General features: G+C 52.7%; 5 protein-coding genes across 5 annotated transcripts; 2 read left to right on the top strand and 3 right to left on the bottom strand.

Moving 5' to 3' along the window:
• Positions 1–230: 230 nt before the first annotated feature.
• BDZ99DRAFT_414098 (uncharacterized protein) lies at positions 231–1,715 on the bottom strand. Its single transcript, XM_033716722.1, has 2 exons — positions 1,368–1,715; positions 231–1,311 (listed from the first exon to the last, which is right to left on the bottom strand). Exons 1-2 carry the CDS (start codon positions 1,426–1,428, stop codon positions 551–553), a joined length of 822 nt encoding a protein of 273 aa, XP_033578584.1. The 5' UTR covers positions 1,429–1,715; the 3' UTR covers positions 231–550.
• Positions 1,716–2,237: 522 nt separating this feature from the next.
• Positions 2,238–10,490, top strand: BDZ99DRAFT_414094 (putative polyketide synthase). Its single transcript, XM_033716721.1, has 8 exons — positions 2,238–2,774; positions 2,831–3,663; positions 3,716–3,826; positions 3,888–6,757; positions 6,929–6,938; positions 7,080–7,451; positions 7,508–8,319; positions 8,371–10,490. Exons 1-8 carry the CDS (start codon positions 2,651–2,653, stop codon positions 10,376–10,378), a joined length of 7,140 nt encoding a protein of 2,379 aa, XP_033578583.1. The 5' UTR covers positions 2,238–2,650; the 3' UTR covers positions 10,379–10,490.
• On the bottom strand, positions 10,477–12,119 carry BDZ99DRAFT_569614 (uncharacterized protein; the record flags this gene model as incomplete). The annotated part of the gene is made up of 5 exons (XM_033727905.1): positions 10,477–11,069; positions 11,150–11,217; positions 11,533–11,711; positions 11,774–11,878; positions 11,946–12,119. 5 exons carry the CDS (start codon positions 12,117–12,119, stop codon positions 10,477–10,479), a joined length of 1,119 nt encoding a protein of 372 aa, XP_033578582.1.
• Positions 12,120–14,048: 1,929 nt separating this feature from the next.
• Positions 14,049–14,345, top strand: BDZ99DRAFT_461632 (uncharacterized protein; the record flags this gene model as incomplete). Its single annotated transcript, XM_033719662.1, has 2 exons — positions 14,049–14,210; positions 14,270–14,345. A coding segment is annotated over one exon (162 nt), but the record flags the coding sequence as incomplete, so codon positions are not given.
• A 1,259-nt stretch (positions 14,346–15,604) lies between these two features.
• On the bottom strand, positions 15,605–16,294 carry BDZ99DRAFT_569613 (uncharacterized protein). The gene is made up of 2 exons (XM_033727904.1): positions 16,222–16,294; positions 15,605–16,164 (listed from the first exon to the last, which is right to left on the bottom strand). Exon 2 carries the CDS (start codon positions 16,108–16,110, stop codon positions 15,628–15,630), a length of 483 nt encoding a protein of 160 aa, XP_033578580.1. The 5' UTR covers positions 16,111–16,164; positions 16,222–16,294; the 3' UTR covers positions 15,605–15,627.
• Positions 16,295–16,398: the final 104 nt, after the last annotated feature.

Genomic DNA, 16,398 nt, shown 5'->3' with positions numbered 1-16,398 from the left:
GAAAGCAGAAGAACAAGACCTTTTTTTCGCCAGCGAAGTAGTAGGGTTTTGGAGTATGTTGGTAACCCCATCGAGCACTATTGCACCCCGGACTTGCCGAGCGTGCATACAGCTGACAGGCTGGAGCGATTAGGCGCTGCTAATGCATGCATCCTGCACCGGAACCCTGTCGGGCTGACCTGGCAAGTGGTTTCTTCCTAAAGGGTACTTCTGTCACCGGCCCTTCTCTTGGCTAGTTCAGTGCTCCAACTGCAGCTGAAAATAGTACAGAAAACAAGCTCCACTAAGTTGTGACGAAGTGGGCTGGGCCGCAGACGTGAGATAACCCTGGTACTCGGGCCTTTCAACACCCCCGCGTAGCAGCAGGGGGTCTGGAAAGGCCCGAGTATCGAGCTCTAGCGGATAGGCACATTTCTCGGGTACTCTCTCGTAGCTAAGTTCGCACCTGTACTGTGTACTTATACATCTGAAGACGATATGAGACTATGGATGGCGTAGATGGGGAATGCATATGAAATCTATTAAGCGTATTACATCCTCATATATCACGTTATGAGGTCGTGGCGGATCCCCTCCTGCTACTTTGATCCATGAGTGTAGCCGTCATGGCCACCATTTCGAAGAGTGCAGCGAATTTGTCCCAAGCTGCGTTGGTGCGAGGCAGCTCGTGCCCACCCCTAACAGGCAGTACTTCTGCTCTGTCTCCTCGACACAGGCTGACCAAAGTCTCCGAATGTTCCAAGAACTGATCCTCCGTCCCATATAGATGCAGCGTCGGGATCGAAATGCGGGGTGCAAAGGTGTCCGTGGGAAAGCCGTAGATCGAATCGCCCTCTATTGCCGTATATGTCTCCGTAGGTGTATAGTCTTCAGTTTCCAAGGAATCTGCGCCCTCGAGAAATGCAAAGTGCTTCTCTTCTTGCTTCTTGATCTGCTGGCTGATATTGCTGCCAATGTGCTCGGACGGCGAGAACGTCATGACGCTGTTGATGAATATAGCCATTTTGAATGGAGGCCTGTGGCGACGCCCTGGATCGCGAATCTGTGCATAGTGTTCATGGCAAAGCAGAAAGCTTGCAGCTAGTGCTGCGCCTTGCGAGAAGCCAATCACACCATCGTATGGACCGTCTTCTTCGATCACGGTGCGAAGGAAGTCATGCACCGGCTCGACATGTTGAGGTTCGTACTGGGTATGCCAGGCCAGGTACGGAGGCTGGTAGAGTTGGGATATTCCGGGAGCGGCAACGCAGTCGAACGGAGCATCGACAAAATCGAAAGTATGGTGAGGGGAGACGCGTGAGAATAGTGGCGCTGGGAGGAAGAGATTAACGTCAGATCCATCTCTCTTGACAGAGGTGCGTTCTTACCTAGCTGGCTTTCGAAGATATCAGAGTTAGTCCCCCGGCCATGCAAGCAAAGGAAACGCATCGTGAAAATGTTGTTCTATCGTGTCACGTGCTCACACGTGATGGTAGAAAGAAGTATCAACGAGGTGCTACTGTGTAGGCAGGCGGTGATCGAGGGGTGTGGCTATGATCTTCAGTCGGCTTTGAAGCCGGTCGGTATCTCATTCTTATCTCGGGTCGATTCCTCCTGGTAACGGGTTGCCGGGTGTGCATGGCGCCTTGTGCACTAACAGGGCGTTGGAACACGTCGTGGGCGAGGCTTGGAGGCTCGGGATGGCCGCCGGTTGCTGCATCGTTTCTGGACGATTGGGGGGCGGTGAGGGACTGGATGAGAGTGGTGGAGAGGGACGTCGTCGTCAAACCCCTGTTCACGTGGTGGCTTGCGTGGAATGCCGGCTCCTCCGAAAAGACGGCATCGCACAGTGCAGCCCTGGGCTGGTGGCTGGCTGTAGGGCCGTTTTTGACAGCAGTGGGGTATCAAATCCGGCGCACTCAACCCACATCGAGACCCCTTCTCTCCTGCAGACTCTCTTTCCGTCCGGTGGTCACTCTCTAATATCAAGCCACAGACTTACCGTGTAAGGGAGCAACTCCGCGCGCCTTTAGGGGGGAATAGCAACGTTCTGGCCAATCAATCCTCCAGTCGGCTGAGTACTAACCCAGAAAAGAGGGATACCAGGATCGACTCAGTTTAGCGCTATGTAAAGAGAGGCTGTACCGCCTGCGGTTCCAATATCCGAGGATCCTTTGTGGCTGGCTAGTCGCTTAGCCCTGTGCTAATACATAACCCGAGTCCTCTGCGATTCGTTTTCTCTCGCGACTCCCCTGTGTCTTCCGAATCGCAGCCCTGCAAAAGATCAACCAGCCTCAGCGCTGCTCTCTGCATACGAAGAGGCTATGGGTACGCGTCTGCAAGGCTGCATGATTCTATAGGTCGGCCTGGCCGTATTCCGCCCAGTGCTTTTCAGCATGGCTTCGCTCAGCTCAGGCTCTGCATCTGCGGGAGCAAATTTCTCGTCGCATCCACGTACCCATACAGCGTCAGGTAGGTCGTTCGCCGAATGCGGAGATAGTGGAGTTCGTCTAGAATAGTAAAAAGGCACTGGCAGCGCGGCCATTTTCCAATGTTTCAAAGATACCCTTTAGTTTAGATCGGCGGTAACACGTCGTATTTCCTCTCTCACTCCATAATCGTTTTCTTATCCTCCTTTCAAGTTGTTACTTTATTCATAATCCATATTGTCATGGGGTCGTACTCGAAAGGCGACATTGATACGTCTGATATCGCCGTCGTGGGCCTCGCTTGCCGCTTCCCAGGCGGTGCTTCGAACTCTACCAAGTTCTGGGACTTGTTGTATGAACGCAAATGTACGCCTATTGTCTCGGACAGACTCTTGCTAGAAACTGACGGATTCTGTCGCTAGCTGCGTACTCCGAAGTGCCCCAAAGCCGCTACAATGCCAAAGCTTTCCACCACCCGGGCGGCGATAAACTCAACACCCTGAGTTGCACAGGCGGTCATTTTCTAGAACAAGATGCCTCTGCCTTCGATGCGCCTTTCTTCAACATCACAGCTCATGAGGCAAAGGCCATGGACCCAACCGCAAGGATGCTCCTCGAAGTGACTTATGAGGCACTTGAAAACGCCGGCTTGCCGATTGAGAACCTCACAGGAAGCGACACTAGCTGCTATGTTGGCTGCTTCACCCGGGACTATCACGAAATGCTGATGCGAGATGCTGAGACCTCGCCCATGTATGCTGGTACAGGCACCGGTTTCTCACTCTTGTCAAACCGTGTCTCATGGTTTTACGATTTTCGAGGCCCGAGTATGACGTTAGACACAGCATGTTCTTCCAGTCTTGTCGGTCTGCATTTGGCATGTCAAGGCCTCCGCGCAGGAGAGTCCAAGATAGCGGTAGTGAGCGGTGCGAACTTGATCCTCAGTCCAGACTTAGCGATGTTTCTATCAAACCTTCACATGCTGTCCAAGGAGGGGCTGTCAAAATCCTTTGCAGAAGGGGTCACCGGATATGGCCGAGGCGAAGGCATCGCAACCGTCATCTTAAAGCCTCTTGCAGATGCTTTACGCGACGGTGACTCTATACGCGCCGTAATCCGAGGTTCCGGTATTAATCAAGACGGACACACAACAGGTATCACGCTGCCGAACAGCGACGCGCAGGCTAGCTTGATCCGATCGACCTATCGCTCTGCCGGGCTCGACTTTTCACAGACCAGCTATTTCGAGGCGCATGTGGGCAACCTCCAATCATTCCACAAGCTTCAACTGTTAACTGTAGCAATAGGGGACTGGCACCGCAGTTGGGGACCCACTGGAGCTTTCCGCTGTCGCTAAGACTCTCGGCAAAGGGCGCCAACCGGGCAACGAGCTTCTGGTTGGCTCGGTGAAATCAAACGTGAGTCTTTCTATCACGCGAGAATCTTCAGGTGCTAAGGCTGATTCCTCTATCTCACTAGATCGGTCACCTAGAAGGTGCAGCAGGGCTAGCTGGTTTTATCAAGTGTGTGTTGATGTTGGAAACTGGCATCATCTTGCCCAACATTCACTTCGACAAACCGAACCGGCGAATACCGTTCGAAAATTGGAAAATTCGCGTTCCAACGTCAGCTATCCCATGGCCTTCTGACGGGCTTCGACGCGTGAGCGTGAACTCCTTCGGCTACGGCGGTACGAATGCGCATGTCATACTCGATGATGCTGGCCATCATCTTGCTGAGTTGGGCATACGTGTTGATCATATCCGTAACGCACTGGTTCAAGAATACGGGAAAAAGGTCCCCAAACACCGCCTCTTCATATTTAGTGCACGAGACGACGCTGCCTTGGATCGGATGAGGATGCAATACCTGCACTATTTGGAATTAATTGAATTCAAAAATACACTAAAAGATGCGGCCACCGAAAGTGCGTATATGGACAGCTTATCATATACGTTGAGCAACCGACGTTCCAAGTTCGACTGGAAAGCGTGCGTGGCTGCTTCAACTGTTGTGGACCTGAAAAATGCCCTTTCGGCGTCGAAATTCGCGTCCACGCGATCATCCACCACGCCTCGCATTGCCTTCGTATTTACTGGCCAGGGCGCGCAATGGGCTAGGATGGGTATAGAACTATTACAATACCCAGTTTTCAGAGCTAGTGTTCTCGCTGCCGACCGGTATCTGAAGGGGACACTGGGCAGCGAATGGTCCGCTACTGAGGAACTCGAAAGAGATGCTGGAGCTACCAATATTCAACTTGCCAGATTCAGCCAGCCTATTTGCACCATTCTTCAAGTCGCCCTTGTTGATCTTTTCACGTCCTGGAACATCAAACCTGTGGGAGTGGTGGGTCATTCCAGCGGGGAGATTGGAGCTGCTTATAGCTTCGGTGCGATATCTCGAGAGGACGCCTGGAAGATCTCGTATTGGCGAGGAAAGCTGTGCTCTGAGTTGGCTACAGAGGCACCTGAATTGAAAGGTGCAATGATGGCTGTCGGCTTGTCTTCCAACGACGCCGAGAAGTATATCGCAACAGTCACGAAAGGCAAGCTTGTCGTCGCTTGCGTCAACTCTCCGTCTTCCGTTACTATTTCCGGAGATGAAGCTGCAATTGATGAGCTTCTCGAGAACCTCAACTCAGATGGCGTCTTCTGTCGGAAGCTGAAGGTCGAGAATGCCTACCACTCTCATCATATGGGAATTATTGCAGACAGATACCGCGATCGGATATCAGACATATCGTCTAGAACACTGCCACCAGAAGGGAATATGAGAATGGCCTCCAGCGTCACTGGTACCCTTGCGACGTACGCCGATCTCGGGCCTGACTACTGGGTTCGAAACCTTGTTTCTCCAGTGCTCTTTTCCGACGCTGTTCAAACTTTATCCAAAGACACCACACAGCGCAGACGTCGAGCAGCTCGAACGACAGAGGTGACTTTCGACATTTTGCTCGAAGTGGGACCACACGCTGCATTGAAGGGTCCTTTGAGGCAGATTATGCAACAACAAGAGATCAAAAATATCCCATATGAGTCGGTTCTCATGCGAGGAGAAGCTGCCACCAAAGCAGCCGTCGCGGCGGCTGGGGCACTTTACATCCGTGGTGTCCCAGTGTCCATCTCAGATGTCAACGACTTGCAGACTGAGCCCAAAGCACTCCTCGATCTGCCATCCTACCCGTGGAACCACTCTTTGAAATACTGGTCTGAGTCCAGGCTGAGCAAAAATTACCGCTTCAGAGAGCACGGTCGGCATGACTTGGTCGGCGCATTGACTCCGACATCAAGCGAACTGGAGCCAAGATGGAGACATTTCCTCCGGCCTACTGAGAATCCCTGGATCCGTGATCACGTTGTCCAGTCAAGTATCTTGTACCCAGCGGCGGGAATTCTCGCAATGCCTCTGGAAGCAATACAGCAGATTGCCGACAAAGAGAAGCAAATTGAAAGTATCCAGCTCAGAGATGTTCGTATCACTAAAGCTATGGTCGTACCGGACGACCAGCTGGGTGTCGAATGCTTCTTGCAGTTGCGGCACCAACGGACCGGATCTAGCGGCGCTTCAGCGGGCTGGTGGGAGTTCTCTGTGTCTAGCTGCCACGAGGACCAAGATGTTGAAGAAAATGCCTTCGGATCGATCAAGGTCAATTACAAATCTGACGAGAGCGGCCCCTGGGCCACCGGCAAAAGCTTGCTCCATGCAGCGCTGAAGGATGAGTACGAGAGCTCCAAGAGACTATGCACACGGAAGATTGCCCCCGAAAATTTCTACAAGAGGACTGAAGAGGCAGGTCTGGCGTATGGACCTTGTTTCCAAGGCCTGACTAACATCTCTTCGGGCAATGGTCGCGCTTGCTGCACTATTGCTATTCCGGATACGAAGGGTGTGATGCCATCCAGCATCGAAAGCGGACATCTCATCCATCCCACCACTCTGGACATTATCTTTCATTCGCTATTTGCCGGACTCGGTGCCGAAGAGCTGGAGTTTCAGAATGCAGCCGTTCCAATCTCTTTTGATAGCCTCACGCTCTCTATGGACCTTCCTTCTGGCGCGGGTGCTCAATTCAAAGGGTTCTGCCAGACAACAAGAGCCGGCCCACGAGAAGTCGTCGCGGATGTGTACATGTCAGATGCCACTTGGGATGAGCCAAAGGTGCAGATCAAGGGCATACGATGCAAGGAGCTGCCGAGAACTGATGTATCAAGTTTGTCGGACGGAGCTGCGAAGGCCCCCTTTGGAACGCTACTTTGGAAGCCGGATATAACTCTACTAAACCCTGCTTCGTTGGAGGAGTATATCACTTCGGGCAGCATCGCAAAACCGGCTACGAATGGGACGGGGTCGCGCATTCCGGAGGCGCTCTCGAATGGGACACCTACGACGGAGGTTCTAGACCGTCACAACGAAATCTGCGAGGTAAGATATTCCCATTCGGCTACTACAGTACTATGCCATAAGTCCGGGCACAAGCACTCATCCTTGCTTGGCTTCAATCTTGCTCAGGCAGTCAGCCAAGGAGCAGTGCAATTTGCACTGCATCGAACTTGGCATCGCGCCTAGGCGGTTGAAATCTCATGCGGGTACCCCAAGCAGCGGTAAACGAGTGTGCACAGACTTATGGCCTGCCTCTGTCTAACTTTACCTTTATGCTTACTTCAATAGATTATCTACCTTGCAGCGCATAAAAACCCCGACTTGTCCATTCTTCAGATCGGCGCTACTGGAACTGACTTGCCAGCTTCGGTCCTGTCCACGCTCCAGCACACTCCAACTGCCACACCAAATTTCTCAAATTACACCTTAGCTGACGCCGACAAACCAAAGTTGGAAGCCGCCGAGAGTAGTCTTCAGGACTGGGGATCTCTGCTAGCTTTCATTACCCTAGGTTCCGCTTTCGATCTTCAAGAGCTTCAAGAAACGTCATTTGATGTGATCATCGTAGATACCGGCTCCTGCGATAGCACGAAAAGGGAAGACCTATTCCGCAATGTGCAGGCACTGCTGAGTGAGACGGGATACCTTTTTGTTCTGAACGTGACGTCGGCAGATGTACTCCCGTAAGTGGAAACCTCACTTCGCGTAAATAGGAGGTTCGTACTGATCAGTATTGTAGGTCTTGGAACGCCACAGAAACTAAGCTCAAGCTCCATCCCTTCGAGGAGGCATCGCAGAATGCTCTATTCCTCGCCACGAATCCTACCATCGAAGAACGCGATGGTGACCCTATCTACGTTCTTCAGCCACATAATACAACAGCAAGAGCAGCCGAGATCTGTGATGCAGTAGTAAGTAGCCTTGCTAGCAAGGGATTAGAGGCACGCTCTGTCGAATGGACGCAATCGCTCGCGGAAATGAAGGGGAAGCGACTGGTATCTTTGCTTGAATTAGAAAAGCCACTGCTGGCCGACATATCTCCGGAAGATTACGACATACTGAAAAGCGTCGTTCTGCAGAACCCGCAGCTACTGTGGGTTTCTATAGGAGAAGACCCTGTCATGGATGCGGCTCTGGGGTACCTGAGGGCCTTGAAGAACGAGAACTTGAACCTCGATGTTCGGTATTTACACCTTGAAGACAAGACTGTCCGAACTCCAGAGGACCTTGCAAAGACCATCACCAAAATAGCAACAGTGCGGAATGGCGACCGGGAATTTGTCGAGATAGACGGCCGTCTATGCATCAATCGATGGGTCTCGGATGAAGGTCTGAGCAGGATGATATTGAATGACCAGACAGCAGGCTCGCCTGAGTATATGGCCATTGGAGAGGCTCAGACGGGCTTGGAACTCAATGCTGGGAGTCTTGATCACCTAGATTCCTTCTTCTTTACCATTGACACGGACTCATCATCTGAGCTCGCCGCCGACGAAGTAGCTATTGAAGTCAAAGCCATTGCTATCAAGTAAGATAGACACCCTCATTCTCATTATCTGTAGCTAACATATCATGACAGGGACAGAGATGCTACGTCTGTCAAAGAGATCAGCGGTATAGTGAAATCGGTAGGAAATGGCGGCTCGAACCTTAAACTGGGCGATCGCGTTTGCGCCACAGGCACTGGGCCCTACCGAACGATCTTCAAAACCAAAGAGCGTCTCTGCCAGCAGATCCCTGATGAAGTCACGTTCGAAGAAGCCGCTTCGTGGCCGCTTACTTATGGCGCTGCTTATCTAGGTCTCATCCAGACTGGACGTCTGCAACCAGGTCAATCTGTTCTAATTCGCGCTGCGGCTAGTCCGATCGGCCAGGCGGCTATCAGAATAGCACAGGCATACGGAGCAACGATCTTCGCCACCGTGGAAACCAACGAAGAGAGCTCTCTTCTTAAAGAATCAGGTATCCCTCAAGATCATATCCTTAATGACGGGGATCAACAGTTGGCTGCTGCTATCGCCACTTTGTCTCAGGGTGGAGGATGCGATGTGATTCTCAACAATTCGACATCGAAAATCGGAGAGAGCTGGCGGCGATTCTGGGACAGCATATCCTCATTTGGTATTCTCGTCAATCTCCAAGACGCGGCCGCTTCAAGCGACTCCTCCTTGGCTACGCTACCTTCCCGGAGGGGTGCTTCTTTCTCGACCATCGATATGGATCTCATCGTCCGAGAAAACCCTTCGCTGATGGCCGACATATTCCAAGGACTATCTTCATTCCTGGCCAAACATCCTATCAAACCGATCGGTCCGCCATCAGTTTTCTCAGCTGATAAAGTCGTCGAAGCCTTCGCTTCTTTGGACAACCAGGGCAGCGCAATTCTCTCTTTCAACCAGCAAGACCAAATTCCAGTCTCTACGGGTACCCTGAACCCCCTCTGCCTCGACCCAAACGCCACCTACATCTTAGTCGGCGGTCTCGGGGGTCTCGGTCGCAGCCTCGCCAGACTCCTCATCGCCAAGGGCGCCCGCCACCTCGTCTTCCTCTCCCGCTCCGGCCCCAGCTCTCCCAACGCCAAATCCATGACCGACGAACTCACCTCCCTCGGCGCCACCTCTCGAATCTACGCCTGCGACGTCTCCGACTCCACAGCCGTCCAGGCCGCCATCCATCAATGCTCCCAAGACATGCCCCCCATCCGCGGCGCCATCCAAAGCGCCGCCGTCCTCAACGACTCCATCTACGATAACATGACGCACGCCCTCTGGCAGGGCGCCGTCAAGCCCAAGATCCAAGGCTCCTGGAACCTGCACACTGCCCTCCCTAAAGACCTAGACTTCTTCGTCATGCTCTCCTCCATCTCCGGTGTCGTCGGGAACCGCAGCCAGGCCAACTACGCGGCCGGGAACACGTTCCAGGACGCGCTCGCGCACTACCGCCGCAAGCGCGGCCTGCGTGCTGTCAGCATCGATCTGGGGCTGATGCTGGGCATCGGGCTGATCGCTGAGCGCGGCGGTGGCACGAATCTGCGGAAGTCGGAGGCAGTGGGGCTGGATGAGAGCGAGTTTCACGCTATTGTGACGGCGGCGATGAAGGGGGGGTTTGGGCGGAGTCAGATGCCGACGCAGTTGGTTACAGGGCTGCCGACGGGTGGGATCCTCAAGCGGAGCGGGCTCGAGATGCCGTTCTACTACGAAGATCCGCGGTTCTCCCTGCTCAGGAAAACGGGGCTCCAAGACGTGGCGGACGAGGAGGGGGATGGCGGTGCCGGCGCTGAAGGGGACTCGTTGCAGGCGCAGCTTACGCAGGCGACCTCGATTCAGGAGGCGGGCAGGGCGATCAGTGCGGCGCTGGCGGCGCGGCTGGCGAAGGGGCTGCAGACGGCCGCTGAGAACATCGATGTGGAGAAGCCGCTGCATTCGTACGGGGTGGATTCGCTGATGGCGGTGGAGACGCGGACGTGGATTATGCGGGAGGTGAAGGCGGATGTGAGTTTGTTTGATGTGCTGAGTGGAGCGAGTATTGCGGCATTGGCAATGAAGATTGCGGGTTTGTCGAAGTTGGTTCCGGATGGGCTTGAGTAAGATGGGTACGGTGTTTGAAGAGTATTTTCGTAGGCTGTTTTCGGTTTTTCATGTATTGGATATAGTTATCATGATAGCTTGAATGTAGGATTTAGACTCTAGTCTCGCCTCCCCTGATCGTTCATAATCCACTCCTCGCTATCCGTATCGTTGATCTCTTTCCGCAGCCCTACCGCCTCCTCATCGCCACTCCTCCCAATCGCCTGTTCAATATCCACATCCCCTGGCCCACCTACCGACCGACTATCCACCGTCACGCTCTGCGTATACGTGATCCCATGCAAAGGAACTGCTCCCCTTCCCTCCCCACCCTCCGCCCAAGCTTCTACCCTCGCCCCGCCAATCCCCTTATACTCCTCCTTCAGAGGCACCATCGGTACATTCGTTACTGTCGAGCTGCTCGACCTCGTCCGACTATGAAACGGATTCTTCGCCACCGCCTCCGGCCTTTCCAGCCCCATGTCTTTGCCCCCATCACCACCCAACGACTTAAACGGAAACGACCGATCGCTGATAATACCGTAGCTTCTCGGTTTGGTATTAGGGTAGTCGGAGATGTGTCGGTCATTCGAGGAGCCGAAGGTGCGCGGGAACCATTTTTTGAGCAGCGGTTTCACGGTGTGGAGGCAGCTGCAGATGATGCCGATGTTGAGCTCGACGGAGGTGGTGACCCAGATGATGGCGCCGTTGTCTGATTCAGCGATGGGTTAGAGGGGTGTGGGTAGGGGTGAGGGGAAAGGGGAGAGGGGAAAGGGGAGAGGGGGGACGGACAGGCGAAGTCGGGCGCTGTGAAGACTTTCTCGAGGTAGATGAGGCGGATTACGGCCGTGATGCAGACGCTGGGTGGAGTATGGAGTTAGCAGTGTGGATGAATGAGGGGGGAGCAGCTCACATGCATCCGCTCGCGAATATCGTGATTAACCCGAGTCTTTGCTTGATTGGGAGTTGGATCTTCCAGAGCGCCCTGGCTGGCTAGAGGAAGACGAGGAAATCACTGAGACTGTTCAACGTGCCGGAGGCTAGGTAGAATTTGCGGGATGTTATGCAGGAAGCGTGCAGGATGGTTGGATTTCAGGATGCTGCTATGGGCCTGTCACCGTTTCTTAGAGCATGTACATAAAACGGGGCTACAGTTTGGAGTTAAGGAGTCATACCTGCATGCGAATAGTGTGACGAGAGTGATGCTGATCAACCAACATATAAGGTAGACGATTGCGGTATAGCAGAAATTTCGGTTTCCCTTCGAGGGGAAGATACGGAGGTATGTAATGCATAAGGATAGCTTAGGAAAGGCGACGCATATTGGGAAGACAGCTCCTGAGATGAAGCTGGTCTGGAGAAATTTTAGAAACGAACACAAGCCAGAGCCCTCGGAGGAACCGAAGCCTTCCTTACTCTCGCGTATGGAACTGCCCATTCTGGCTTGAAGTCCTGGATGTGATAGCCCGCACCATATTTTGTAGATACACAGCCATCGACGGTTTCAACTAAGATACCGAGCTAAACAAGTCAGAACGGAAGCTCGTAACATGATCGGTAGAAGAAGAGCAAGAGGAAGGCAACTCACTACCGCGCCAGCTACAAGCCAGTCTTCAATTCCAAAGTAGCCAATAATCGACAACCTGGCGTAGATTCGCAAAACAAAGAAGGTCAGCATTAAAGTCGTCAATGTTATCAGGAATCCAAGAATGAATGCAACTTTTGTGTGATGGTCGGTCGAAGCGGCTCCAGGAGTCTCCATCTTTGTGTGCTACTGGGTTGGTTCATCGGAAGCTGGCAAGTTGACTGAAAGCCACCATTCCGTTAAGCTGACAGGAGGGAGTATAAGAGCGCCCGCATGTCGCAGCGAGGAATCAAGATTACACACATGGTCCTTTGCTTACGGCCTATCACAATACTAGTTGCATTTCTCTTGTGACCGTGAAAACATAAGCCAACTAGAACGGAAGGAAACCCTGGGGTCTGAGGGAAAGTAAGTGGGGATCCAAGGGATGACAGGGTTGAGAAACGCCTTGTGAGTACCGTAAATCGCTTTTGGCAGGGAAGTAACTTACTTGATAAGCAGCCGATTGAAGGTCAAACGAAACTCTGTGGCTGCTCGGGGTAAGAACGATACCCCTGTGAGGCAGAGGATCTTCCATAGGACGCCCAAAGTCGAAGAGAGCTATCCAGTAAGTGAGTTGGTAGTCCCAGACGAGGACTTGCTGTCGCTGCCACACCTCCGCTTGTTCAGACAACAATATAGCCAGGAACGAGGGCTATTCCCAGGCTCAAAGCTCACTGCATTATCTTTCATCAGGACGAGAGACAGTGCCGACTGGGGGCTTGTGAATACCCCGAACACGAGGGGCAACGATGTCGCGAGTCATATCTGTATGCTTGAGCGCACCACAAGCAGCGTAAGGACGCAGAAATAGGGTTGAAGATGTGACGATCGCCAGATTCATTGGACGTCCTCACGGTGACAAGAAGTTCTCGAGTCAGATTTGAAGCTGATATCGTTCAATGCCATGTCCAGAATTCCATGTGAAGTTGTTCCGTCGAAGTGATTTAAGCGATGTCAAGAGGACTCAAGCAAGGCGAGCAAGGGGCTACATACCCCGGAAAATACGTTCGATCTCCCCCGATTGGCCACGTGCGCTGCCCAATAGACCCTGCCAGTAGTCAGCCCCAGCCGTCCTTGATGGCGGAGGTGCCAAGAGAGTTGCTAGCGATTTCTATTCTGACCACAGACGACCGAGTAGCGTGGATGATGTGGCATTCACGATACTGCGACGGTAACCTGCATTTTATAGTCCCAAGAACACATTCATGGTCAGCACATATCCAGTTCCAATTTCATCAAGACTATAGAGACACAACCCCTATTGCTAGACTTGAAACCCTTTCTAGCCGCCATCTCATTTGTTGCTTCTTGGGATCGTAAACCTTGCCAGTCCCGAAGCGCACTTCGAAGCTCTCGAACATCATGCTCTCGACTCCTTGAACACTAAGACGGTCATGCCCGCCTTATACACGGTGACTCCTTAGGCTGTTTGAACGCGATATTGCTCGCTAACCTGCTTGACCTCTTAGAGGTCGGGTCGGGGGAAACAGGAAATTTGAAGGGACGATGCTGGAGACTCTTTCGCTGGGAAAAGTCAACGGATCGTGCGAGACGATGTCGAAGAGTGACGCAAAGTAGTAGGCAGGCCCATGCAAGGCCTGATGGAAATTTGGTGCGTACCATGGGTGACGCAGAAGAGGTGTTCGCGACTTGAGAAGTTTACGTTGAATTGCCTTGGGGGAAGAGCTTGGAGTCCCCTTGGAAGATGGCGATGGGGAACCCAACGCTTTGCCGTTTTGCGAGCTGGAGTATCAGCTCCAACCGGAGTGGTCCCACATTTTCTCATTTCCTAAGGAGTCCGACTAGAAAGTAAAGTTAAGAACGTAGTGATGGCGAGATGGTTGGCTTAAGGAGGATCTTGCTAGCATACCGTTGAAATGTCACGCAACCAACCCGCCTAGGCGCCTGTTTACTAGCTCAAGGGAAAGAAAAATTATTTCCCTATCATTCCATGAAATTAAGCGCAACCTCTCACCTCCGCGCAAGATAGACATAGAGCAAAAGAAAAGAATATCTAGGGAGCAAAACACCACCCTCTTTCGAGGGTGTAGCCACCTCGGAGAGGTTTCTCTATCCGCCCGCCCGCGGTATTTCCAATCCATCATCTTAACCGGCCACTCTCAGCCTCACGCACCAACTGCATACGTCCTCTTTACCAGGCTTCCAAGCCTCTCTACGAACCAGGCCGCCCGAGTTGGTTCACGAAGGAATGCTGCCAACTTTTAACACCGAAGGTCGAGTCGAGAATCGAACCCGAGAGTCGAGCTCGAGACCAACTACAAGACCCAGGTGAGTTTGTCGACGGTAGTGAAACTACCTCGCGAGGTATAATGCCTGGGATCCGGCCGCGGGCTTACACACGATGTGGCCGATTACCAACCGAGCTGCTGGGCAATTAGTAGATGAGGGGTTTGCATTTTACTTGAAATATGTAGACTGAGTGAGGAACGACGTCACGCCTGCTAATCTTTTTGGAGATATCTCACCTGCCGCCGCTTACCGCACTCAACCGCTGAAGACAGCATAACCTATACTGCCCTTCCTATGCTGTTTTCCATCCGCGCGCTGGTACTCACCTAAGCATTCAATCCCCCGCTAAAATCACAACAAATGCGCCCTCCCTCTTCACCTTCACCACCTATCTCACCGTATATATCCCATCTATCAACAACGCTTCACACAGCACGCTTCCCGAAGCAGCAACCGTGAGAGAAGCGATTGCAGCCCATCCCAACTCAGCCTCACCATACCCTCCGTTACGCTCACATCCATATCTCATATCTCATAGCCGACACCAACATAACACCCAGCGACCGCAGACCTGAATGATGATCTTCTAACCCTAGGTACACGACACAACGACGACTCGAACCGCGGAAATATTCATCAGACTCACTCACACTGGACCCAAGTCCCCCAATGCACCCAACTTACCGTTTCAATATCAGAGAAGCCTCTATCCACATCCACAACTATAACAGCCTTTCGATTGAAGACAGCGCAATACTATACCGCCTCATCTCCCTCTCATTTGGCCGAATGTCCTTGAGAGACCTCACCTCCTACGCAATGAGCTACCCCACCTCCTGCTCCGTCTCCGCCTCCCCTCGCTCTCCCATTGCCGCTTACGATCCCAACGCCCCGCCAGGTACACAACTCTCGCACAAGCAGCACACTGCGAGCATACGAAGCGGTTGCAGAGGAAGCGAAGGGCGGCGGTGGCGGCCGGGGACTGCTGGAGGTGCCGCGGGAGAGGGTTCTTGGGTCCCCTAGAAACACAGGGACGAGATTGGGTGGGAGATGGAGAAGGGAGAGAGGGTAAGGCGTGGTTGGCGAGAGGATGAGGAAGATATGGGAGGGAGCGACGGAGTTTGGGGCGGCATGGCGGGTGGGGTGTTATGCGTTGGGGAAAGGTAGAGCTGGAGAGATGAATAGGCTCGGGGGACGAAGAGAGGAGGTATAGAGGAGGTAGGTAGGGTAGGATGGGAGAGATGCGTGAGAGCGAGACTATTTGGAGCAGGTGGGAATAGAAGGGATATACAATGGATTGGATGTTTGCTGAATGATTAAGTTTAACTGTGCGATTGATATTCGATGAAGGGATAGATACGAGAAAAAATACTCATTCATTGGTCTCAAACCTCTACCCTGCTACCGTTCTAACAAGCGACAACGACCCCTTCTCCGCCAAAAGCTGCACATTCAGCCTGTCAGCCAGCTTCCCCATACCTCCGAGCGAATTCCCATTCTGTAGCAACAGACTCTTCGCATCATCCTCCAACCCATGCGCCAGCACCGCCAAACTCGACGACTTCCATGTCTGCACATCCCGATCCGCAGTGTAGGCCATCGTCAGCAGCATGAACGTCAACGACGCCGCGACTAGCACGAACGGAACCGTAAGCCACGCCCAGCGGACATGGACATAAATATCCAGCTGCGTTGCCGACCCTATTGTTTGCGTGAAGTAGTTATCCGCGCTCTGCCCCCGACTATTGCGGACGACATCGGTCATCTTGGTCGCGATGGATTTCATCATGTCCAACAGCCCGTTCACTTTGTTGAGCGTCTCGTTCATCTGCCTAATTGTACGCCATCGCAACTTCGGCAGCACCAACCAGTTCATTCTGCTCTCTCCTGGGAATGGAAATGTGGCCTGAAGAACGACTCGACGGTAGGACTAATTCGATCAGAAGGAAAATAGCGATCCCAGAAGAGCAGAAGAGGGGTTACGAACAAAACGGGCTCGTTAAGATGAGAATCCATGATCTTTAAAGTTAAGGTTATGCAACAGCATGAATCTGTTTCTGTGCCGCACATCTGCTCTAGCACAAACATCTGGAAGTTAGGGGGGCATCTAGCGTTTGAGAGAGGCAGCAGGACTTAGAAACAGGCTAATAAAGAAGAAATGACT

The sequence above is a fragment of the Mytilinidion resinicola genome (assembly GCF_010093595.1).
Source record: "Mytilinidion resinicola strain CBS 304.34 unplaced genomic scaffold BDZ99scaffold_7, whole genome shotgun sequence".
NCBI lineage: Eukaryota > Fungi > Ascomycota > Dothideomycetes > Mytilinidiales > Mytilinidiaceae > Mytilinidion > Mytilinidion resinicola.
The sequence above is the reverse complement of the archived record's forward strand: the minus strand, read 5'-3'. Positions and strand labels throughout refer to the sequence as shown.